The 25,605-nt window shown below is 47.1% G+C and overlaps 4 protein-coding genes and 1 long non-coding RNA gene across 7 annotated transcripts in view; 4 read left to right on the top strand and 1 right to left on the bottom strand.

The window, feature by feature from the left end:
• Window positions 1-160: 160 nt before the first annotated feature.
• Window positions 161-8,677, top strand: chp1 (calcineurin-like EF-hand protein 1). The gene is made up of 7 exons (XM_080012548.1): window positions 161-647; window positions 1,197-1,269; window positions 2,935-3,015; window positions 3,574-3,701; window positions 3,811-3,872; window positions 5,644-5,766; window positions 7,093-8,677. The coding sequence occupies exons 1-7, from the start codon at window positions 581-583 to the stop codon at window positions 7,144-7,146; spliced, it is 588 nt and encodes a 195-aa protein (XP_079868674.1). The 5' UTR covers window positions 161-580; the 3' UTR covers window positions 7,147-8,677.
• Window positions 8,678-9,324: 647 nt separating this feature from the next.
• Window positions 9,325-12,789, top strand: LOC307239224. The gene is made up of 3 exons (XR_013844463.1): window positions 9,325-9,538; window positions 9,623-9,762; window positions 10,176-12,789. It is a non-coding gene; the product is annotated as an uncharacterized lncRNA (long non-coding RNA).
• Window positions 12,790-13,587: 798 nt separating this feature from the next.
• On the bottom strand, window positions 13,588-17,634 carry LOC307239222 (protein Mis18-beta-like). Its single transcript, XM_080012552.1, has 5 exons — window positions 17,475-17,634; window positions 15,849-15,915; window positions 15,068-15,190; window positions 13,912-13,993; window positions 13,588-13,818 (listed from the first exon to the last, which is right to left on the bottom strand). The coding sequence occupies exons 1-5, from the start codon at window positions 17,629-17,631 to the stop codon at window positions 13,738-13,740; spliced, it is 510 nt and encodes a 169-aa protein (XP_079868678.1). The 5' UTR covers window positions 17,632-17,634; the 3' UTR covers window positions 13,588-13,737.
• A 448-nt stretch (window positions 17,635-18,082) lies between these two features.
• Window positions 18,083-25,605, top strand: part of LOC307239207 (uncharacterized protein) — a 45,911-nt gene continuing 38,388 nt past the window's right edge. For all 3 annotated transcript variants that reach the window (XM_080012530.1, XM_080012532.1, XM_080012531.1), the window contains exons 1-3: window positions 18,083-18,218; window positions 18,844-18,900; window positions 18,995-19,219. In XM_080012530.1, coding sequence (XP_079868656.1) covers window positions 18,129-18,218; window positions 18,844-18,900; window positions 18,995-19,219 — 372 coding nt within the window. In that variant the 5' untranslated portion in view covers window positions 18,083-18,128. The remainder of the gene's footprint in view (window positions 18,219-18,843; window positions 18,901-18,994; window positions 19,220-25,605) is intronic.
• Window positions 19,124-25,396, top strand: LOC307239217 (nucleolar and spindle-associated protein 1-like). Its single transcript, XM_080012547.1, has 9 exons — window positions 19,124-20,030; window positions 20,232-20,324; window positions 20,594-20,706; window positions 20,831-20,881; window positions 20,978-21,135; window positions 21,696-21,859; window positions 21,941-22,057; window positions 22,466-22,568; window positions 22,733-25,396. The coding sequence occupies exons 3-8, from the start codon at window positions 20,629-20,631 to the stop codon at window positions 22,546-22,548; spliced, it is 651 nt and encodes a 216-aa protein (XP_079868673.1). The 5' UTR covers window positions 19,124-20,030; window positions 20,232-20,324; window positions 20,594-20,628; the 3' UTR covers window positions 22,549-22,568; window positions 22,733-25,396.

Raw genomic sequence — 25,605 nt, 5'->3', positions numbered from 1 at the left:
ACTCTACAATAAAACAACAACAACAACAACAACGACGACAACAACGACAACCTTCAAACCGCTTCCGGTTTCGGTGGCGCCCATATAGCGTCTGACGTCACCGCCACGTCACCGACGTCGTCCGCCCCCAAGCCCCGCCTCCAAGACGGTGACACGGCGCCGCCTGAACGGACGCTGCGTTTCGCAGGAGAGCGGCGGGGCGTCGGTACCGGGGACACCACCCACAGCAGCGGGAGGCGAGCGAGCACCAGCGCGGCCACACCGCACCACCGGCGCGCAGGAAAGACACGCGACGGACCGCGCCACGCTTTGCCCCAAAACACCCTCTCCGCCTCGCGTTCGGCGCCGAGCGGACACCGCCCGGGAGAGGCCCGCCTCGCTCGGCTGCTTATCTCGCCGACTTCCCCCCCACCCCCCCAGCCGCTAGCCCCGGCTAGTTAGCTCGCCCGACCGACCTTATCCCCCCCTCCGTTCGTTCGGCAGACCCCGGGGCAGGGGTGGGAGAAGGACTCGGGCGGGCTCGGAGAGACACGCGGGAAGCGGGCCGTCGGTTTGTGGGTTTGTTCCGGCCTTTTCCACCATGGGATCCCGGGCGTCCACGTTGCTCCGCGAGGAGGAGATCGAGGAGATCAAGAAGGAGACCGGCTGTAAGTGCAGCCCTGGAGGGCGACCCGTCCCCGGCGGCGCGGTCGCATTAGGAGCCAGGTCCCTCGCTAGTTTCTGGTCTGACCACTCTGCTGACATGTTTTAGTGTTAAAAATCCTCATTTATTATCAGGATTCTGGTCTAACTACTCTGCTGACATGTGTTCTAATGTTCGAACTTACTATGAAGCAAACCTAGTGTGTGTTGTTTGGATGGAGTATGAGTCTTATTATTATTAATAATAATAATAATAATAATAATAGTAATAACGGTCATATGTATAGCACCTTTCATACACAACATGCAGCTGAAAGTTCTTTACGTTAAAAGCAGGCGATGAAAGTGTGACATTAAAAAGGCAAACAAGACACTTCCGTGATGCAGGATCGAGTTCAGTTGAAACCAGGCGGCCTCTCCAGTCCACTTTTGGGTATAATCGCTCGGCTCGTCGTGCTCAAAGGAGGTGCCCGGGTCAACCCATACTGACCGCTGAGGCGTCTGTGCTCCTCTGGGAATTGACGTCTTGTTCTGGATCTGTGTCTCCCCCCCAGTTTCCCACAGTCAGATCACCCGCCTGTACAGTCGCTTCACCAGCCTGGACAAAGGGGAGAACGGAACCCTCAGGTACAGGAACAGTGATATAACCACGGCTTGTTTCCCTGATCAGGAGCCGTGCCGGAAGACCGGTCGGTGGTTGACGGGGCCCAGTTAGCCCGTCTGGCCTGCCGCCTTCATTTCAGCTGCTAGAAAGACACGGGCAGTCATCCATTGAAACAAATCGAAATGGCTGGGTTAAACGCTCAACTGTCCGAGATTCAGAAGCGGCCTCGAGATTTGTGTGTATTTGTCCGAACGAGTATGTTACTTGTCATTGGGGTGGCAATCGGTAAATGTCACATTTGTTGGCGTCTCCTCGTTAATTGAAGGGGATGTGGAAGGCTCTCAGTCTGCAGGGGGCCCGTGTCTTAACTGAAGCCTGGTGAATCTCGGAACGTGTCGACGTCCTCATTGCTTTAGTGCTTTATTAACTCACCAAGGGCTAATCATTCAGTGTTGTGGAGGAGCGTGATGCATGGCACAGTGTTTCAAAATGAATCATAAGTCACAAGTCGTTTCTCCGCGTCGTCTCCTTCGGTACCATTTTTTTTTTTTTTATTTACACATAACATGTTGTGGTATGGACTTGGTCCTGGCTCCACAAGGTGACTCTTCTTTTTAATCATTGATCAGTTGCCACAACAGTCATGTCTTGGATATATCTCACCCAGTTTGTGGTTTTGGTAGCGACCACGTACACGTTCCTGCTCCCCGCCTCTTGTGGAGCAGCGGTTCTCTACTGGTGGCTCCCAATCCCAAAGTGGGTCACCTGTCCGTTCCATACGGACCGTGGCGAACACGTCCACGTTGTCAGCGCAATTCAGGGTTTTACCCGAATTGCGTTATTTTCCTCGCATTATCATGAGGTGTTTTTGCTTTTATTGCTGTCTGGATAAGACGTTTTTAAAGCTCAGAAAATGAGTTACTGTGTCAATGGCGCTATTTGTTTTTTGAAATAAACGAGTGGTTTGAATTGTGAGTTTAGGTTGTTACGTAATGACTATCGCAGCGTGAAGCCATGTCGCTCTCGTCTTGTCGCCAGGTCCTTGAGCATCTGGCAAACATTTCAAACCCCTCTCCCTTTCCATATTTAGTATACATTATATTGATAGATGGTGCCATGCGTACCTTTAAAATTAAAACAGAGTATCTGTTTACTTAGCGAAATGAATAGCCCCGTGAAAGAATACGTAACCAGTCTTGCCGCCCGTCCCTTAAAAGAAAGAATTGCCCTCGTTGGAGAAACATAAAACGATGTGCATGTATTTTATCGATAGTTTAAGGGACGTTGTTAATTTAAAAAAAAAAGGGCAGCCTCATCATGAACAAATTACGCAGTGGTCCGGGCGTACGTTTTCCAAGGACCGCTGCCATTCAGAGCGTACCTTCCCATCGTGTCCTCGCCCGGTGCTGCTCATTTGCATGAAGTTGAAATCTTTGAAGCTCGCCGTCGCTCCGCCCCCTTCAGCTGCTCTTGAAACGACCTGGATAATTCAATTTCTCAAGGACGATGAGGACAGGAGCCTGTTTGGGTTTGTGTGACGCGTCTTCCACGTTTCATGGTGGATGACGTTCGGCCATCTTGTCCTCTCCAATAATATCTGGTGATTCAGGGTTAAGGAGTGGAAGCAAAGTATGTATGTCTATCTCACGGCCTCTATCTCTCTCTCTCTTGCCCCTTTGTTATCACAGTCGAGAGGATTTCCAAAGGATCCCGGAGTTGGCCATCAACCCCCTCGGAGACAGAATCATCAATGCGTTCTTCCCGGAAGGGTGAGTTGTCCCTCACGCCGGTCTGCTCTGGGCTGCGGTCTTGGTTTTTTTCTTTTGAGTACAAAATGATGGGCCTGAGCCCTGCTGTGGCGCTATTTAGTGGTCGCTTTACTTCCACAACATGGAGAACTTCAACTCGATCAGGAAACCAAACCGTGTTTTTCGGGGGGTTCTGCCGGTGTTTCAGCCCGGTCTGGTTTGTTGATCATAAGGCACACGTAAGGCCATGGGTGCATTTTCATGTCTCCAAAAAGTCGCTGTGTATGCGTCTAAATTTAAGGTATGCTTTTATGTTGTTTTCGGGTTATTCTTGACCCTGGTTTCCATCGAGCTTGTGTGTTGGACTTGTTTTTGTTTTGTTTCCCTCAAACGAGAAACTCAAGGGGCTGAGTTCTGCGTTATTATAGCCAAAGGGATATTTACAACAAGTTGTGCGGATTCACGACGAAAGAAAAGGTCACTAAGGCTCCCTCGCGTAGCTCGGCGTGTTTTCACCCTGCTCCACCTCAGAATCGTTCGCCCGTCCGGCTTAGACCTCGTTTTTGTTTCGGCGCTCAGGGAGGACCAGGTGAACTTCAGGGGTTTCATGCGGACCTTGGCCCACTTCAGACCCATCGAGGACAACGAGAAGAACAAGGACCCGACTGCCAGCGAGCCGCTCAACAGCAGAACAAACAAGTTACTCTGTGAGTCGAGAGCTTGGGCGGGAGGCGTGAACGAGGCCCCTAAAAGGTGTTACAGCCTCTCTTGTCAAAGGCGTGTGTTTAAAAACAAAACTTATGTGCTCTCTTTCAGTCGCGTTCCGTCTCTATGACCTGGACAGGGATGACAAAATCTCCCGCGACGAGCTGCTCCAGGTGAGGGGCCTTGTTTTCCGATCTTTGTCTTTCAATCAATGTGTTTGATTTCCTTGTTGTGTTGTGGCTCCGTAAGGAAGGGTGAGGCAGCTTCATTTGTACAGCACATTTCCTGCCAAAGTGCAGTTTAAAACAGGCCGTGCACCGCCGGAGTCCAACCTGCACCCGCCTTGGTTGTTCGGACTCAGACTTAACTAGAAATTTAGTAGGACTGCTACCACACACTGAGGAAGAACACCGCCCCCCCCCAAAAAAAGACGACGATTAGAGGTTAAAGTGCAATTTAAAACAAGCCGCTTATTCAATGAAAAACTGTTATATTAAATAAGCCAAGTCATGGAATATGTTGAATAAGGGGGCCCCACCCTTCAAGGAAGTGAGTGAGTGTGAGTGTGTCAGCTGTTGTTTCAGGTCTCACCGGGAACCGCCTGCTTTTGTGTGTTTTTTGTTTGTCCCTTTAAATGGACGCAGGGATTTCCTCATGGAGGAGGAGTGGACTTTGCCCCCGTCCTCATAACGCTGTGATGTGATCTTTACTTCCTCCCGATCCTTTTTTTTTTTTTTTTTTTTTTTTTTTCCCTCAAATTCTCTCCATCGTGTCTCACGTCGTGTTTTCTCGCCTCCTCCGTCCCTCTGCAAAACCTCCCTTGTTTTCGGTGACATTGCGTGACTCGCCGTCGGTGTAATCCCGGGGTTAATGACTCAGTCCGCGCCGCTCTTGTTTGGCACAAAACAGCTCTGCGACGCCGCTCGGCGCTCTGCAGGACTCCCGGTGACTGCACGGGGCTAAGTGGCGTTTGTTCACTTTGTACCGTAAACACGATGTAATCTCTGTATTGACAGTCATTACATTCCTACAGAGCAGTCTACCTGGTGTTTAACTGAAGGCATTACACGCTGTTTTGTAGTATTTTCAACTAGTATTGACATTGTTTCCAAAACTGTTGTTTTTGCGGCGACAGCTGCTTTGTGCTTGGGTGGAGGTGCTTTGTCACACGGAGGTCTGTATGATATTGAGAATGTGATGTGACTAGAGATCATCTGGGAGTTTAGTGTTTAGAACGTTGTTCTAAAGCAGCACTGTGGCGCTTTTGGGATTTGGCGCCCCTACAGTTTCTGAGTGCAATGGCACTTTTAAACCGCTGTCGTAAAACTCAGCCCGGTGTCGGAAAATAGTTTTATTTCACCGGACAAATTTGAACTTTATCGGTCACGTTTCAATAAGTCTATGTTACAAACGCAAATATAAAGCACACCTAGGTTACAGCGCCGCTTGCACGGACCTCACCGAACTCAGTCCACGGCTCCCCTGGAGCCTCTCTCCCCTCAGCTACGTTTTGTATGAGCATTATTACCGGACACTTCGACTGGCAAGTTTACAATTCATTGTTTTTATTTTTTATATACATATACATTTTACTAGGCTTAAAAAAAAAAAAAAAAGTTATTATTGGAGCCACACATTACTGAAGTGACGTAACGTAGTGCCATAAGGCGTTGCGCACCTTTTCCGCAGTTTCCTACCTGAACACCACAGTTAGACAGTGCAGGAACAGGCGTTCGGGGGCGTGGGTGGGAATGAAAGAGGTGCCCATCTCCATATTACAAGTCAGTGTTCCATTAAAAGTATTCTGACGCTGTTATTTTAAGATGGGGGGGGGGAAGCTGCGTTACAGTAAACTAATATTTTGTGGTGTTCGGTTTTGTGAATATTGCCCTCGCCCTTGGTGGTTCTTAAACCCTGCGTGACGCTTGTTCTCTGTCCTTCAAGGTTTTGCGGATGATGGTCGGTGTGAATATTTCAGATGAGCAGCTCGGCAGCATCGCTGACAGAACCATCCAGGAAGCCGACCAGAACGGAGACAATTCCATCTCCTTTAATGAGTTCATCAAGGTGGGTTTTCATGGAGCCAGATAATGATGATTATTATTATTATAAATATTATTATTTCTTAATAATCCAGGATTATTAATTTACCAAAAAAAAAAAAACAAAGTTGTCTTTATGTCTCCATTTTGAATTGGAGATTTTCTCTGATAGTGAAATCCTTTAAGACTAGAATTGGACTGATGGCATTTCTGATGCCGACATCAGTAAAATGTATTCAAGGGTATCTTCTAAATAAGAGGAGATGTGTCACAGCAGCAGAAGTTGACACAAGACAAATAAACCTCCTGAATTAGAATTAAGAGTGAAAGTCAAAAAAATTGATTAAAATAAAATTAAATCTACACCGATCAACCACAACATTAAATCCACTGACAGGTGAAGTGAGTAACATTGATCGGGTCAACAATCAGATCTGGTTCCAATGGCACCTATCAAGGGGGGGAATTGGAAAAAATTGACAAGCGTAAGGATCTGAGCCACTTTGACAAGGAGCACATTGTGATGCTGGACGACTGGGTCAGAGCATCTCCACAACCACAGGTCTTGTTCCCGCTATGCAGTGGTTACTACCGACCAAAAGAGGTCCAAGGAAGGACGACCGGTGAACCGGCGACAGGGTCATGGGGCCCAAGGCTCATTGATGCACATGGGGAGTGAAGTCTAGTCCGTCTGGTTAGATCCCAGATAAGAACTACTGTAGCACAAAGTGTTGAAAAAGTGAATCTAGCTATGATAGAAAGGTGTAGAACACACAGTGCATCACAGCTTGCTGCGTATGGGAGCGCTCACAGTGTCCATGCTGACCCCCGTCCACCACCCAAAGCACCTACAATGGACACGTGAGAGTCAAAGCACCTACAATGGACACGTGAGAGTCAGAACTGGACCATGGAGCAATGGAAGAAGGTGGAGGTCTGATGAGTCACGTTTTCTTCTAAATCATGCGGATGGGCGGGGTTAGGGTCAGCACATCCCACATCCGTGGGATGTGCTGGAACAACAAGCCCAATCCATGGGGGCCCCACCTCACAACCTCCAGGATTTAAAGGATCTGCTGCTCACGTCTTGGTGCCAGACACCACAGGACACCTTCAGAGTCTGGTGGAGTCCATGCCTCCACGGGTCACAGCTGTTTTGGCGGCACGAGGGGGAGCTACACAGTATTCGTGTTATTAGTGATGCTTTTAATGTTGTGGCCGAAATTATATGATAGGCAAGTCAGAACAAACTAGCTTCTGTTTATAGATTTGTACTATATTGTGGAAAAATATAATAATATAGATAGATATAGAACCACCTAAACTGTTTTGTTTTCGGCTGATGTCGTAGGTGCTGGAGAAGGTGGACGTGGAACAGAAAATGAGCATCCGGTTCCTGCACTAAATCAGTGCACGTTCTCCTGCTTGGTCGTTCCAGTGGATTCCTCCCATTCAAACCTCCACCTGACCTTCACCCATACCCTCACCAGTGCACGCGCTCTGACCAGCACTAGGTAGACACAGTGTAGATCATATGAGTTTCTGCCTTTGCACTGCTCTGTAAACAAAGGGAAAAGTTGCGTGCCTTGGATTGTTTTAATGCTGTCTGTATTTTGTTCTTTTTCCCACCCTACTCTACCCAGAAATGGAACACTATTTATTTACAACTTTTTACACGGGGTGGGGGCACTGGGGTCACTCCTCTAAATGAACGAAAGCATTTGCAGGAAAGACCAAATTTTTGCCATTTAAAGCTCGGTGTGCTATTCTCCTCCATCGATGTGAGCCCCTACCTCGGTCTTTGTCCACACAAAAGGGTGAAAGAGGTGAAGTAGAGGAACACACCTTCACTAACGGGAAGTATGTGCAACCCAAACTGCAGCGTGGGGGGTTACTTCATGAATTGCTGAAAAGCGAGTCTAACCTGCTTCCAGTTGCTTCTCCTCTCAACACACACTCAGCCTCAACTCTTGTGTTTTCTCCACTGACGTGCCACAGTTTGGGTTCCCCTTAAATATCACAAATGTATGTTTGTATGGGTTGTTTTTTGTTTTTTTTTGTTTGTTTTAAAAATGGTTTAATCCAGCGACTGCCAATGGATTGTAAATGCCCGTCTCTTTTGCTCGGACTGCAACCAAAATTAATCGGGCCTTTCTTTGAAGCCAAAAGCCCCTTTGCCACAGCAGGGCCTCTGCGTTACCAACTCTTAACCATTTATTAACTGAGAAAATATAATCATAGAAATTTGTTCCGGACGGGGATTTCACATAACTGCTGCGCAATATCCGCCTGTCGCTGGTTACTTTGAACACCATCGGCCAGATTTCAAGGAATCCAGCCAGCGCTTAGAGGTTGCTTGCTCAATAAAGTGGTTTGTGGAGGGGAAAAAATGGAATTCAGCAACCACTGGAGCTTGCAGACCAAATGCCTATGATCAGCCCTGATTTAAAAAAAATAATAATAATAATTAAATTATAATATAAGCCCTGTCTGGCCCTGTAATGGAGACGTCACTGTTGACAACTTGCTGCAAAAGCTTTGGACAGTTAAGCCCCGGACGATTTAATATGCTTCTCTCTTTCCATGTTCAGCTTTGTTGTGAATGAGAAAACGTGTTGATTTCATGCACCGCTTAATGAGTCATGCATTTTTAACAGGCCAATTCCAGGTACTGAAGCGATTTAAATGCTCCAGAAACAAACAGAAATGGTTTTTCTGTACATGCCAATGTACCAGACCAAAAATGCAGATTGGTCTTTTGCGTGATTGTAAAATGATTTCCGACACCTCAACAGCTGAGTTCAGGAAATGAAATGTTTTATTAATCCAGATGTGATTATCAATCCAAATATTAGTCGATGTGATCATGTCATGTTAGTCTAGCTCTTATCGAAATGATTTATTCATTTGATTTGAATAAAATAAGTGCCATGCAAGCCCTGTGTCATTTATTGCAAAACAAACCTGTTGATATAATTGATTGCATTTTCATCTCTCGCAGGGGGAGCCCAATTTGCATCTCAGAAAATGTGTTTTGAGCGACTTCGCTGCTCGTCAAAAACAAATCAAAGCGCTCACAAGTTTGACCTCGGCCGAGCGCTCCGCTTATGCTGTTCTTACCCATCTCCGTTTTTATCTGCTACAACCTTGTACATAAAATTTAAAGACAAAGACAATCAGAAGTGAGGGAAGCAAATCATCTTTAAATGACACTTATTCCATAATGCAGTAAGAGGGTGAAATTGGTAAGTGGCGTACATTTAGGTTACTGAAATGAAGACAGTTTTTCTAAATTTTAAATACATTTGGTTCCATTTCGTGTAGTTTGTACCCCACCCATGCCTGTGTCGGGGACAAATCAGAACAAAGCAAAGCTCCCAAAAGTTAAAATTCACACCCTCAAACCGCCGCGAGCGGAAACTCGTAATTCCGACTTCCTCACCTGACCGCGAACGCAGCGTGCCCTGTTCAGGGGCGTGGCTCTGCTTTTCGATTGACGTGCTCGCTGCGCAGGCGCGTCGGGGCCCTCGGCGGCTGGACGGGAGGGAAGATGGCGCCGATGAGAGGCTGAGAGTTGTGGAGGTGGAGGAGGCGGAGGAGGAGAGGACCCTCTCGGCGCCCGGGCAGCGGACAGTCTGTCTCCCCCCGCGGCCCTGGACGAACCTTCCGCCGGAGGAAGTGTGAAGAACCTCGGCCGGGGGGAATCCGAGCCCGGCCCGCGGGGAGGACGCAGCGGCGACGCGTGTTTACCAGCAGCGGCTTTTGTCAACGGAGGCACCGAGCGAGCCCCCTCCAAGGTCAGTGCTCTCCCGCTCCCTCACGCACTCGGTGCGCTGCGAATTCTCCGCCGATCTTTGTTTCCCCCCCCCCCACACACACAGGTTTAAAGTCAGCGGATCCCAGATGCTCCCCAAGTGTCATGGGAGCTGGTTCACCAGAACCGACCAGTACCAACCAGAACCGACCAGTACCAACCAGTACCTGATGGTGATGAGGATGGAGACGGAGATGAAGAGTCAAGGTGATGCCAACTGTGTGAAAATGTGAGAAATGTCCCCCTGCTCAGGAAAAGCACTGGGACTTTATAGCTGCTTCTTGTTGTTGTTTGTTTTTATTTCCCTCGCCTCCACCCTGCCCCGTCCCCCGGTCCTGGGTCCCTGACGCCCACGCCATCGCCTTTGACCGCTTACAAAGCAGCCCGGCATCTCTGTGCACCAGTGTTTCTTAACCCCCTTTTTGTTGTTTTTGTCCCACTTCTCCCGCTGAAATAATCCCGGATTGTGTCCGTTTTAGCGATTTATTTTTGATCTTGCAAACGCAAAGCCAGCCGCGCCCGGCCGCGGCGTTTGGACGTCTGATTTGAGTCCGCGTCGCCCTCCTTAAATTACGATTATTTACTTATTTATTTTTCTTAAACTCGCTTTCTGTTGACAGGTCAATCGGAATACTGCGCGCACGCAGAGCTGGGGATTGGCCGGAGAACACGGCGACGGGAACGCGTTCGCAACTCTGCTGTGGCCACGGTCGAGGCTCGTGAATGACCGGACTTGCGTCCACCGGAGCCCGTCGATGCACTACCTCATGGAGCCCAGAGTGAAACCGCCGTGGACGGGGGATAGGCGAATCAGAACCGCGTGCTCGTGTGACGGGGGGGCTTTCGAGCAGTTACCAACGGTATCCCTCACGGTTTTCTTTCGTATGTTCCTTTTCTCCGACGTGGAGTGCCAGGTAGAAGGGTTAGGATAGAAGGTTTTGGGTTGTTTTGTTGTTGTTTTTTTTTTAAATAAGGAAGATGCAAAGGAGAATATAGGGTCCGCTCCAAACGATGCAATGGAACCTTTTGTATGTTGTTGCGCGCCTGCAGTTTAACAACCGAGAGAGAGAAAACACACACACACACAAATCTACTCCTCTACACTTATCCTGTGGGATTACACATGTGGTCATTTGGCTTGGGCAGCCCATCCTATTTCCTCGACATTCGACCAGCTGGGACTTCGTGGCGCGTAGAGACGGAGCGCGACATTGTTCTTGACCGACGTCGCGGCTTTGAGCGTCGAAACCTGCGAAAATGCCGCGGTCAAGGGAGCGGCCCTCCCTGCTCGTCCGACTAGAAACCGCCTCTCCCGGGACGAGCGGCCGCTCAAACCGGGCGTCGCGGGGGGGGCAAAGCGTCCAGGAGGATGTCGCGCTCGTCCTCTACCTTCCTCTGCGATGTTGGCCCCCACATACCGCACGTCAGTACTGCACCGGGACATTTCAGCTGTAGCACAACGGAGTGATTTCAAATGGTTTTTTTTAAGTTTTACTTTAGATCGGTCCCTACGCGAGCGGAGCCCCAGTGCCGCGTTCGACCTGGCCGGGTTTAATTCCGCCGCCGTTTAAAAGGAACCACACACAAACCGGGATTTGTGCAATATTTTATCTTAACTGTCATGTTGTTGACCAAACTGTATATTGTATAAACAAGTGACAAGTTGTTTGAGAACAACAAAATCACCAATGTCTTCCATTAAGATATGTATAGACTCATGTGCATTAGTGTATCTAGCCGGACGGGGTGGTAGTCGTGCATGAGCGGTAGTGGCGCTCGCCTCACGGAGAACGGCCCGATCAACCTCTGGACCCGAGTCGAGGCGAACGGGCTTCAGGGAACTTGGTGAAAGGCCCAAGTGACGTATTAGTGCACTACTACACCATAGAAACACGGTTAGTGTTAAGTACCTCCTATTGAGCATTCTAATCCCAACTAACAGAAGTGTCAACTTCATTAGCCTAGCACCTGTATAATGGCCAAAAAAAAAAGACAGAGAAACGTTAACGTTATGACCATAGAAGCCTATAGATGAAGCTAATACTCAGCATGGTGTTTTATTTCTAGAGTAGGATCTGAGGGGCATGGATTCATTGTAGCAGTTGGCTCATAGACTTTATCTCCATATTACGGTAAATGTATATAATGCCTCCATTGTTTTGTTTTTTTCTCCCCCAAGTCAGAGCTTTATATTTTGATCCATCAAATGGTATTTGATTAGAGTTTTAGAAGCAATAACCAACACTGATGCATGAGTTTAGTGCCAGGGTCTAAGTGTTGAAAAGATTCTGTTGTGTACCGTGGAAAGGGTTTGCCTGTGGTAGCGTAGTGAGCTTTTCTTACAAACAAACATGTCTTACATTTGGCTTGAACACACAATATCCAATGTTTACTCATCCCAACCCACTGGTATTTGGGTTTTAAGAGCAACATGCAGACTATTCCCCAGTCCTTGTATCCTTACTGTAAACAGTGCAGTATAATATAGCGTTGTACTGAAAGCAATAGGAATAAGTCACCTTTCTTGAAGCATTGTTTTTCATTCACAGTGACTTTTAAAAAAAACAAAAACAAAGTGAAGGTTATCAAAAGGCCGAACTTGACACTTAATGAAAAGCACTTTCTATGTTCTATCCTCATCATCACTGACCACTGTCTTCAATATTTTGTTCAGAAGGTCTGTAACGCTCTGGGGATTTATAATCAAAGTTTGTAAGGGAACATAAAACCTGAATATGTAGGTTTGTGGGAAAAAAAAAAAAGATGCATGGCTTAATGGCGGAGTAATGGATGATTCATATTGCATGCAATAATCCAACATTGTAATGTGAAAAAGGTGTTTTATGATCCCAGGATGCTTGTTTTTCCTTTTTGGACCCAATGTTGTGAAACAAGCTGACATGTAGCGCATGGTGGTTCCACGGTACGCATGTCGGCCAAGCCGTCGCCTTCTGTGCGGTCGTGAATATGACAGAGCGGCAGCAGAGCTAAAACTCACGAGCGAGGTTCCTCAGACGAACATCGACACAAAACCACTTTGGTAGCAGGACGAGACGTGATTTCTCGATCAACTTTTCCACCGAGGGCGTGGACGGTGTAGAAACTATGCACTCCAGAGGGAGGACCTGGGCATGCTTGTTGCGTTGTGAACCTCTTGTCTGGTTTTGTATTTACAAAAATATCTATATATATCTGTATCGAAAAACTCAGCAATAAAATGCAGCATGGTGCCAATATGAAGTGTGGCGGTTGCTTTGTTTTGCAGTCGAGTTGCTTCCAAATCCAACATCGGGGAGACGTTTTTCTTTCGCCGGCTTCAACAAATCCTAAGCGCATTCAAAGGCTAGTAAGAAAAAGTTCTTGAAATTTCAAAAAAAATAATACATTTATGTTGTATTGCCTACCACCATCAACAAGTCTCACTCAGACGCCTTGATGTTAAATATTTCTGCGGCTCCCTGTGCCCGGCCTCCACAGGTTGTTTGTTGATATGAACCACACTCCAGCTTTACAGTGAAGTAACGAGGCCACAAGTTCAGCGTGGACGTCACACAGCAAACAACCTAAATTATCCTAAAAAAAACAAAAAACATCCCGTAAACCTGGAGCGTCGACGTCAACAAAGCCGAGTCCAGCGGGGATAAACGTTGGTGGAGGCTATAGGCCACGCCCAGGATATAGCGCAGGAAGAATTTTGAACATCGGTCCCTGCTGCGCAACTGTGGTGCTGAAAGCAAACGGCGCAGACGCGATGCCGCGGCGATGAAGTGTGGAAAAGGCAAATCCACATCTGATAGCGTAGTTCGAATAACGGGGGGGATTTGAACTCCCCTAATTAAGACTTGGATCATTCCCAAGAGGTAAAGAACAACAGGTCGGGGGCGGGTGGAAACATTTATACATCCTTCTTACCTGAAATTGTGGAAGAATCTTTTAATACCCTTTGAGACACCCCTTAAGTGGACCGTACCATTATGCTGAGCATTGCGCTCCGTGGGCCCAGAGCCATCTTTTCCCCGAAAACAAAGCAAATAAAAACAAGTTTTTATTGTAAATGTATTGAAATGCCTCCCCTCCCCGGTAAGTAACAAACACACAACATCAAAAAAACAAACAAACAAAAAAAAAAAAGACGCGGGAGCTTCCGGGCGCCGATCCTCCATCTCGCCCAGCCGCCGCGGATCACCGGCACGGATCCTTGCGCGACCACCTCGTCGTGATGCGCGACATGCGGCCCAGGTGCCCCCGAACCTGCCGCGTCATCTGCGGTGGAGGGCGACACGGAGATGAAGCGGAGTCCACTCCCCAGCAAGACAAAACTTCATTCTCAAGGCTCCGCCACGCCGCCCCCCTTACCTCATCCATGGCCCCCCCGAGGGGCTTCAGGTCGAACGTCACGTCCGAGGACCTCACCGTCCCGCCGCTGTCGAGGACGTAGCTTGAAGGAGGGAAGGGATGAGACGTGACTCGGCGCTCCACCGCAACGCCACTTCAGCCGAGACGGCGACGGGCGGAGGTTCAAGGTGGTTTTCAAGGCCGGTTTGGCTTACGATGGGAGAGGGGGCCGAGGCGGGGCGGTCCCGGACGCTCTGGCGGGGGAGTCGCTATGCAACCACTCGAATCTGCCTCCGCGCGCCGCCAACCGGGCCAGGCCACGGTCCAACCCCATGTGAGCCGCTGCAGATTTGAGGTTCTTTTGGCTCCGTTTCACTTTTTTTTTTTATATCTCATTCGTTGTATCTCGTGCGAATCAAGCGAATACTTTTCAAGGCCGTGGCTCGTCAATGACGAGGGTGCGGCCAACTGTGTTTCTGAGATAATCGCCCTCTAAGTTTCCCCCCCCGAAGGCTCCCCGACGTCACTACGGAAGTGACGTCGGCTTTCCTTCTTCGTGCGTCACGTCGCCTACGCAACAGTGAATCTTGGCGTGTGTGTAAAAACACATGAGATTTAAAAAGGTTGAACTCTGTCAAAACGGTCCCACATTGTGACTTGACATCACATGGGACACGGGGGAACGATCTTCACCCGGACGCTCGCTTTAAAGGAAACCATCGATCGGCGTTCGGCGCTGTTCAGCGTCTCGGTAAGTGAACTGCGTTTCCATGTCATCTATCGGGAATATTTACCTCCACGGCCTTAACATATTTCTACTATTTATAAATCAAACTCGGCTTTGAAAATACGTCGAGAGATTTAAAAAACAAACAAAAAAAAAAAAAACACGCAAAGGAACATGTATTTGGCGGCTCCTGGCCATTTTAGAAATGCGCGTCAATGCGGGTTTTGCTGCAGTGGCTCATATGTGTTCGACTGAGTCTTTGCAAAATCTTTTAGGGTGCGCGTCAAAGGCTCACATCGCAACAGCAATGTCATCGATTGCAATTTCCTTTTTTTTTTTTTTTTTTTTATCGACCTAACGTGGACAAGTCTCGAGTGTTTTTTAGAATTTGCCGTGAGATTCCCCGGGGGCGTGGCGCCAGCGGCGGAGTGTCGTGCGGTGTGCGCTCACCACTTGACCTTGGCTCTGCTGAGCAGAAAGGCGGAGCGCAGCATCTCCAGGTGCCGCGGCGCCGCGTGCACCACCCGTCCCAAAGCGGAGACGCACCCGGAGCACGTCAGAGAGCTGCAGATGCTGCGGGTGGGGGGGGGGCACAATCACATATCACCACATTGTTGACGTCGGGACCCGCGAACGGCGCAGATACGAGGCGTCGACACATTCTGTGACGGTCGAGGCCGAACGGCGACGCCCGAGTGACGCCCGCGAGGCTTCAATATCATCTTCGTTTTTATAATCTAATCAGAAACACTGGATTCAAAAGCAGCATTTGAGTCTCGCGTTCTGCGGTGAGTGTTAAAGAAAGAGGAAGAGGAAACTTTTTTTTTTTTTTTTAATCTGAAACACCTTTCGATGCGATGATCGTGACGACAGTCGCTGTCGAAGAACAGGAGTTGTATCTGGGGCTGAGCGAGGACTCAAATTCAAACATTGCAATGTAATTTAACGCAACTGTCATATTCTCAAAGGCTGCGATTTGAAAAAGTTTTTTTTTTTTTTTTTTTTTTTATATAAATGTTACACAATCTGTTTTATTGCTTGTGTTTAGTGAACAATACAGAAGATAAGGAATTCAAAAACAAATTGCATACTTAATCGCAATATTGGTTATAAAAATAAAAATAAATCACAATTTCATTATTTTATCCATTAGATCGATCCACCCTTTAAAAAAAGTGTATATATATATAAATCATGTTTACAGTCTGATATAAAAAAAACATCAACTCACCACTGAGTTGTTTCACCCTCCAGTTCTAGCTTCATTTCATCACTGATGATGACATTGTTGGTGACTTCTTCATGGAGACAGGCAGAAAGGCCATTAACAGTCATTAACTGTTTATTTGTGTATACGTGCTGTAGCAGCCCCGTTGACCCAGATACTGTATATTTATTTTAGATACACCCCCCCCCCTTACTTTATCTGCTGTAACGTACTGATACTCTGGTGGTTACAGCAGAACACATCAAAACTTCAACAAAAATGAAGTGATAAGAATACCAAAATGGAAAGGAAACGGCAATATGCAATAAATCTTAACCAACTACAAAACGGGATATTATTTGTTTGTGATTTTGACGTTTGAATTGTTTTGTTTCTTTAAGGAACGTATTTCGTTTCAGAATTCAATACATTTTGTATGTGTGGGGGGGGATTAATAACGTACAACAAGAGCCCAGTTTGGAAACCCCCGGTGTGGGTCCCTGCCAGTGCCCAGTTTGTTTTACCAGTTTACCGCAGAACCTGAATACGGTTTGCATGGCAGCGGCCCCGCCCCTTGTTATCGTCGGGACTAATGCGTAACGGGGTCCCGTCGAAATTGCACCCTGTCCTTGGCAACGTGCAGCTCAAACCCAAATAGCCAAAGTACGGTGCGCTTCACAACACCAACTACCTCGAAGGAGGTGATGAGCCGCTGCGATGACGCAACGTGTCAGTTGTGTGTTGATGCCAAAAATAAGCGTTAGAAAAGAAAACTTCCATATTCGACGTGTCAGCAGGGTGGAACATATATCAATGTATGCAATATTATTGCAACAATTATAATGTACTGGGATGTGTCTGCCAAGTAAAGGTGGAAAGACAGATAATTGTCAAACTATATATATATAGAGCGGGCTTAGAAAAAGTATAAAAAAAAAAAAGGATAATATAGACAAAATCATGAGGTTTCCCCATTTCCCATAAAAAAAGAAACAAAAGACAGCATTAAAAGCACTTGCAATGACAAAAGGTGTTTTTTTGCTGCATTTCACCAACTGGGTTTGGGAAAAGCGCACGCTTTGGACTTTTTGGGAAAGTGACGGTTAAAGGTTAGTCAGTGTACGCTCATCTTGTCCCTCTTTGCTTGTAGTCGTGTAGATCATTTTCACGGCAGAATTACTGGCCTGCCTTTTTAAAAACTGCCCATGAGAATACTCAATACATCCCATGGGGACTTACAGGGCATTTCCATTATATATGTGCGAATGTTATTTAGTTATTTTAAACACATTACTCCTACCTGGATGCAAGTGTTTAGTTTATCATAACCTCAACCCAGTTATTGCAATACACCTTCCAGCCACCGGCAGCGGCAGTGAGCACCGTGTCGGGAACGATGCGAGCGGCAGAAGAAGAAGAAGCAGCAGCAGCAGCAGCAGACACGTTAAACACAACTGACACATCGCGCCGTCGCAGCGGTTTAAACTCATTACGTTTGAGTCCTTCGGGGGTGGTTTGTGTTGCAAAGCAGCGCCGCACCGTTCTGACATCTGGGCTTCGAGCCGCACTTGCAATTTCGACTTTGCATCAGTCCCCGGTGAAAACGACGCGCGGCGAACACCCCACCGCCTCCGCGGGCGCTGCACTTACTGACGCACATGATGTGCTCCGCGCTCTGGCCGCACACTCCCAGCGAGTCCCCCAGCACCGAGTTACACTGCTCACAGTGCAGAGTCAGCAGCTGCTTGGCGCCGACCTCCGAAGGCTGCCGGTCCGCCGCCGACTCGACGCTCGTATCGAGCTCCATCCTCCAAGGGTCCGAACTGTGAGTGCGCATGCGCGCCTCCAATTCACCGCCCCGGCGCGCCTCGAGTGCTACGTTCAAGCAAGGAAATCGGAAAATCCCGCCTAAAAAAGGCGTTCCGTTGTTTTCCGTTCGCGAAAACAGCCGCAGCAATAGTGTGTTTGATTTGTTTTGTCTCCTTGTTCTGTACATAAATTAAAACAATAAAATAACATCGTTTAAAAAAAAAAAGATGCAAACGGAACTTCGTTTAGCGTTAACGGCGTGTACCTCGCTGTCGTAGGAGGTCGGATCTGTCCGAGTCGACAGTTTCAATGGAATGCAGCATAGCTCAATCGTTTGAGAATACGGCGCCCCGATTGGTCCGCCCGCCGTCCAATCAGAGAGCCCCTGCCGCCCCCGCCGCTGTGTTTTGAATCGGTTCGAACCGTTACCCGCTCGTGCTTGCGGACTTCGCGGCGGTTGGTTTTTTTTTTTTCCCCTAAACAACAACCAGTGACATGTCCTCCCGAAGAATGGACGTGGACTCTATGAAATATGCCGAATTGAGGAGTCTCGCCAAGCAGCTCGGACTTAAAGCAAACATGAAGGTAATGAGCGCGTTATTCCTTGACTGGGATGTGGGAACTAGCTGCGTAGACGCCGAAGTTCGCTTCCAGTTCGCGGTCGAGGGGAAAGGGAAACGTGACTATTTTTTTTCCTCTGTAACAGTGTCACCAAACTCGCATCGTACCCAGCGCTGCGTTCTGTACCAACTCCCAGTCTTTGTTTGGCCGAGTCCACCAAACGTGTACGAGGAAATTCGACTTTGTGACGGTGGGCGCGTTGATGTATGTCAGACGGGCAGGTCGAGAGCAGTGGCTCCACAATAACAAACAATAAGAACGTTGAACAATCGATCGCAAAACATCAACAAAAAGAAGATAAATATTCCTGGTTGGAGAACAGATTCCTTGAGCACATATTGCACATGATATAGTTTACTGTAAAGTGTTGTTTTCGCCAGCTCGCCTGTATGCACTACAATGCACCGATTCCTTGTACTCTGCTCAATACAAAAAGATCCTGGTTCCAAGTGGTTAGTCCAGTAGTTGGATTGTTTTTGTGCAGAGTGAATAAATATTTATAAAAAAAATGTACTAAGTTATTTACAATTGATTTAGCATCTGCATGTAACATAAATGGATATTGAAGACACCGTTGTCCCCACAACAGGCTGATAAACTACTGAAGTCCATCAAGCAGCACTATGAGCAGGAGGAGGATGAGCAGGTGCGTGACTACACATTTTGTCCTATTGAAAATTGACTTCATTCATCACTACATTGTCAGTGGTAGTTGTCACGTATCGTATGTTATTTTCCAGGTGAACGGTAACGCTGCCGGCGGCGTTGTTGTTGAGGATCCAGAGGACACCGGCTCCGGACGGAACCTCGTCAAAGAAGAGCCCGAGGCGGCAGAGGATCCGGTCCCCAGCACGGCGCTGTTTGTGACCAGCCGCCGTGGGCGGGGTGCGCGGGGCAAGAGGAAGGTCCCCGACACACACGCCGCTGCAGACCTCGACGCCGAGCCGCCTCTCGCTGCGGCCGAGGTACTGAATACCGCTCTGCCAGTTGATCCTTCTCAATGCCTTCCTTCATACGCTTTCTAGGCCTTACACCGCGACCCCCATATATCTCAGACTCTGAGCTTCTGACAAAAAGCTTTTGTTGTTCTGCTTTCGATGCCCAGTAGGATGGGTTGTAGATTTCCTGTTTTTAGCGCCAACATCTTTGAAACTTGGTATGAGATCAACTGAAACAAGCCTTTTTGAGACCCATTGTTATCGTTCATGTTGACTATAAAATTGTGTGCGCCGATGCCAACCATAACAGCATCTGTATGTGGAACAGCCCGTTCTATGGATGCTTAACGCACTGTAAACATGTATCATTATGCAGGAGAAGCACAGTTAACACTAGAACATGCTGATAAGATAAGACACAGGTACTTTATCAATCCCCAAAGGGAAATTCCAGAAATGATGATAATGCACTGTTGATGCAAAAGTTTAATAATAGAGAACTAGAGACACAATTCTATGCTTTTTTTGTTTCTTAATTTTCATTGTATTTTGTATCTTTTTTTACTTCACTGTTGTGCTTCAAAATTTCTTTTTTTTTTTTTTTTTTTTTTAATACTAATAGTCTGCAATGCAACGCACCAAACCTCACCAGAACAAATTCCCAGTATATTGATTCTGACACAAGCGCTGAGCACAGCCCAAGTTTTAGTTTAGTGTCTCTACATAATCGTTATTTCTTTCCGGGAGGATAAATCCAGCGCTGTCCGCGGTGCTGGCGGCGCCAAAAGGAGACGTGTGTCTTCTGAGCTCGACCAAGTCCCAGAACTTCGTGATAAAGGTCAGTGACAAGTCTCGGATTGTCCCCTCCGAATGAAACACCGACGGTAACCAGACGTGGATTTATTCTGGTGGACATTTCCACAGATAGTTGAATGCACTGCTCTTGTCTTGATCAGGTTTTCCATGGGAGAAGTTTATATAGTATAGTATATAATAATGGGATTTAAATACACACATGTACTGATGTGTCTGTTAAAAGGAAAAGCGAAGAAAGTGGCAAAGGCGGGTAAAATCCCTCGACACGAAGGGCTCCTGAAGAAGACCAAGCCTGTGCTGAATCCCATTACACCCAGTAAGTTTACTTTAGTCTCCTTCCTTTTAAGCACGTTTAAATGTCTACAACTGAAGAACGGGTATTTCACATCTGCTTAAAATGCGTGGTGGTTTTGGTTATCATAGCACCCGCTCAGTTGTGGTCATCTCAATTAACATAACAAACAAACAAACGGACATTCAGACTTTCTGTGTCCTGCTTCCCTCATTTGAGTTTCCCCTGTCTGCCAAATCATCTCTTGCTATTGGGTAGTTCCATATATATGTATTTTAATGTCTTTAATGCAGATTTCAAGAAACTCCACAAGGCACATTTTAACAAAATGGAGTCCATCGACTCATACGTCCAGAGAAAGACGAAGCAGGTGGAGACGTACCAAAATTCAGTCAAAGACTTGAAGGTATTTGACCCGACAAAGAGGCTCGATGATAATAATTGGAGTGTGTTGTAAGTTTTCTTGCGATTTGTTGGTTTTGTCTGCGGGGAAAAAAAAAACACAATTTAATGTGAACTTTGGTTTCTAGTTTATGTCGGAGAAAACCCTGGTGAAGCCAGCCGGTGCCAAAAACCAACTGGTGAGTGGGGGCAGTCACGGCCGTGTAGACATCTGTGTTTCTGTTGATCACGATCAGACTCCTGTGGGATGACTTGTGTTTTTATTTATAATGAAGGCCAAACCCGCGCGTGCGTCGCTGTTCAGCCCGGCTGCGAGCGGGGGCGTGGCTGAAAGGAAGCGTTGCGTCACCGGCCTCGCGGCCACGAAAGCTTCCCTGAAGGAACCGGCTTCGTTCCGGCCGTCCATCCTCTCCACGTGCAGGATCAACGTCCAGTGAGTCGCCGCTCTTTGGCCTCGCAAGCTGAAACTGGGGAGTCGAGCTGGGCGGTGTATGTTAGAGGCATGCTAGAATGCATAACCCGAGTGGTATTTTCACCAAAAAACTTGAATATTAACTTGTTGAAAGGGGATATAATATGTAACCTTTGAGGAGGGTTACAGTAAAGTAACACAGCCTCAACTTCATAGACTGTTATGGATTTTTCTCATCAGTGGTCATAATATCAACAGTACTGACGATTGTTTCTTTAATATTTGTTAGATGTAAAAATATCTTATGGAAACACAGATGGTCACCCCCAAGATATCGTCATATGGAGATTTTTCGTTTTTCTAAAATCTTCCAGTCTGGTTTGTTGCATCATTGGGGGGGGTTTGGCTCACCTCTTCCAGCCATAACACCTATGTTCCCATTTTCATTCCCGTCGGACGTTTAAATTGTGAAAGTGTTTATTTTAAACTTTGTTGGCTCGTTTGTTCCACTGACTGTCTCTTCAAGTTGCACAAGGACATTTTTCGGATGCATGTCATGACACACTCCACACTGTGCGCAGGTTCTCGCAGGCCACGCAGGACAACGAGTACAAGCGATCTCTGGTGAAGACGCCGGCGAGCATGACGTCCCGCGTGTCCATGAGCACGCCGGGGAAAAAGAGCCAGGACGGAGGGAACGCCAGCGCCGCCAGGAGCCTGAACATCTCCGTCACAAAGCCCCCTGGTAACTTCCCGTTTGGGACATGTGAAGTCCTCTGTGCCGCTGGCTTGGATTGTCATTTGACTTTTTTGTCGTGTTCGGCAGGAACATTTGTCTTCGCCGGCAACACAAGTGTTTGTAACACCCCGGGAACAAACAAGAAGCCCAGCTTTGATCTGAAGGCCAGTCTGTCTCGCCCCCTGTCGTACAAACCTCATCAAGGTAAGGCCACAAAACCTGGAGCTGTTTTATTAGGCGCCCAGCCGTAACCCTATTTTTATTGATCACGTTTTTTATTGTTGTTGTTTTTTTTAAATAATAATAATAATAATTATTATTATTATTATTATTATTATTGATTATTATTCTCCTTGGCATTTATCGGGCTAAAAGTGTCTGGAACACAACAACCACTGGACCCACAGACACGGTTGCGCTCTCCTTGCTTTATTCTTCTTTTCAGTAGCTGGTGCCGGTGTTGGTGCTAATCCTGTCCCGTGTAGTGTCCCCTGCAGCATTATCAATCATTTATTTATTTATTTATTTATTTATTTATTTATTTGGAGAACAAAGACATGAACAGTGACTCATCCTGGCTGTTTATGGATATTTTGCCTCTTTTTTGCCTAGGTAAGCTGAAACCGTTTGAGGCAAAAGAAAATGGAGCAACAAACAAGTCTCTGATCTCTCACTCTCATCAGAAAAACTTCTAACAGCATCAAGTCAAGACGAGGTAAGTCAAGGAGAGAAGTGACTTGAGCAGCGTCCAACTGTTTGCTCCAAGTGGCTTCTCTCAGATGAAGTGTGTGTTCTGACCTTTCCTGACCCGTGTGTTCTCAGTTCATTTCCTTTGGGGTATTTTTAGTCATTGGAGATGTTGTGGTGTTCTCCCCTCAGGGAGGAGCGGAGAGCCAGGCAGGTGGACGGCAGGAAGCAGAAGAAGGAGAACCTGCTTGGCACCAGGAGAGGCCTTGTCATGACATAAATGTATTTTGCACCCTCAGGGAACGCGTTCGCAACTCTGCTGTGGCCACGGTCGAGGCTCGTGAATGACCGGACTTGCGTCCACCGGAGCCCGTCGATGCACTACCTCATGGAGCCCAGAGTGAAACCGCCGTGGACGGGGGATAGGCGAATCAGAACCGCGTGCTCGTGTGACGGGGGGGCTTTCGAGCAGTTACCAACGGTATCCCTCACGGTTTTCTTTCGTATGTTCCTTTTCTCCGACGTGGAGTGCCAGGTAGAAGGGTTAGGATAGAAGGTTTTGGGTTGTTTTGTTGTTGTTTTTTTTTTAAATAAGGAAGATGCAAAGGAGAATATAGGGTCCGCTCCAAACGATGCAATGGAACCTTTTGTATGTTGTTGCGCGCCTGCAGTTTAACAACCGAGAGAGAGAAAACACACACACACACAAATCTACTCCTCTACACTTATCCTGTGGGATTACACATGTGGTCATTTGGCTTGGGCAGCCCATCCTATTTCCTCGACATTCGACCAGCTGGGACTTCGTGGCGCGTAGAGACGGAGCGCGACATTGTTCTTGACCGACGTCGCGGCTTTGAGCGTCGAAACCTGCGAAAATGCCGCGGTCAAGGGAGCGGCCCTCCCTGCTCGTCCGACTAGAAACCGCCTCTCCCGGGACGAGCGGCCGCTCAAACCGGGCGTCGCGGGGGGGGCAAAGCGTCCAGGAGGATGTCGCGCTCGTCCTCTACCTTCCTCTGCGATGTTGGCCCCCCACATACCGCACGTCAGTACTGCACCGGGACATTTCAGCTGTAGCACAACGGAGTGATTTCAAATGGTTTTTTTTAAGTTTTACTTTAGATCGGTCCCTACGCGAGCGGAGCCCCAGTGCCGCGTTCGACCTGGCCGGGTTTAATTCCGCCGCCGTTTAAAAGGAACCACACACAAACCGGGATTTGTGCAAAATTTTATCTTAACTGTCATGTTGTTGACCAAACTGTATATTGTATAAACAAGTGACAAGTTGTTTGAGAACAACAAAATCACCAATGTCTTCCATTAAGATATGTATAGACTCATGTGCATTAGTGTATCTAGCCGGACGGGGTGGTAGTCGTGCATGAGCGGTAGTGGCGCTCGCCTCACGGAGAACGGCCCGATCAACCTCTGGACCCGAGTCGAGGCGAACGGGCTTCAGGGAACTTGGTGAAAGGCCCAAGTGACGTATTAGTGCACTACTACACCATAGAAACACGGTTAGTGTTAAGTACCTCCTATTGAGCATTCTAATCCCAACTAACAGAAGTGTCAACTTCATTAGCCTAGCACCTGTATAATGGCCAAAAAAAAAAGACAGAGAAACGTTAACGTTATGACCATAGAAGCCTATAGATGAAGCTAATACTCAGCATGGTGTTTTATTTCTAGAGTAGGATCTGAGGGGCATGGATTCATTGTAGCAGTTGGCTCATAGACTTTATCTCCATATTACGGTAAATGTATATAATGCCTCCATTGTTTTGTTTTTTTCTCCCCCAAGTCAGAGCTTTATATTTTGATCCATCAAATGGTATTTGATTAGAGTTTTAGAAGCAATAACCAACACTGATGCATGAGTTTAGTGCCAGGGTCTAAGTGTTGAAAAGATTCTGTTGTGTACCGTGGAAAGGGTTTGCCTGTGGTAGCGTAGTGAGCTTTTCTTACAAACAAACATGTCTTACATTTGGCTTGAACACACAATATCCAATGTTTACTCATCCCAACCCACTGGTATTTGGGTTTTAAGAGCAACATGCAGACTATTCCCCAGTCCTTGTATCCTTACTGTAAACAGTGCAGTATAATATAGCGTTGTACTGAAAGCAATAGGAATAAGTCACCTTTCTTGAAGCATTGTTTTTCATTCACAGTGACTTTTAAAAAAAACAAAAACAAAGTGAAGGTTATCAAAAGGCCGAACTTGACACTTAATGAAAAGCACTTTCTATGTTCTATCCTCATCATCACTGACCACTGTCTTCAATATTTTGTTCAGAAGGTCTGTAACGCTCTGGGGATTTATAATCAAAGTTTGTAAGGGAACATAAAACCTGAATATGTAGGTTTGTGGGAAAAAAAAAAAAGATGCATGGCTTAATGGCGGAGTAATGGATGATTCATATTGCATGCAATAATCCAACATTGTAATGTGAAAAAGGTGTTTTATGATCCCAGGATGCTTGTTTTTCCTTTTTGGACCCAATGTTGTGAAACAAGCTGACATGTAGCGCATGGTGGTTCCACGGTACGCATGTCGGCCAAGCCGTCGCCTTCTGTGCGGTCGTGAATATGACAGAGCGGCAGCAGAGCTAAAACTCACGAGCGAGGTTCCTCAGACGAACATCGACACAAAACCACTTTGGTAGCAGGACGAGACGTGATTTCTCGATCAACTTTTCCACCGAGGGCGTGGACGGTGTAGAAACTATGCACTCCAGAGGGAGGACCTGGGCATGCTTGTTGCGTTGTGAACCTCTTGTCTGGTTTTGTATTTACAAAAATATCTATATATATCTGTATCGAAAAACTCAGCAATAAAATGCAGCATGGTGCCAATATGAAGTGTGGCGGTTGCTTTGTTTTGCAGTCGAGTTGCTTCCAAATCCAACATCGGGGAGACGTTTTTCTTTCGCCGGCTTCAACAAATCCTAAGCGCATTCAAAGGCTAGTAAGAAAAAGTTCTTGAAATTTCAAAAAAAATAATACATTTATGTTGTATTGCATACCACCATCAACAAGTCTCACTCAGACGCCTTGATGTTAAA

This window comes from Zeus faber, assembly GCF_960531495.2.
Source record: "Zeus faber genome assembly, chromosome: 13".
In the NCBI taxonomy this organism is placed as follows: domain Eukaryota; kingdom Metazoa; phylum Chordata; class Actinopteri; order Zeiformes; family Zeidae; genus Zeus; species Zeus faber.
Note: the sequence above shows the minus strand (reverse complement) of the source record. Positions and strands in the feature narration are given on the sequence as shown.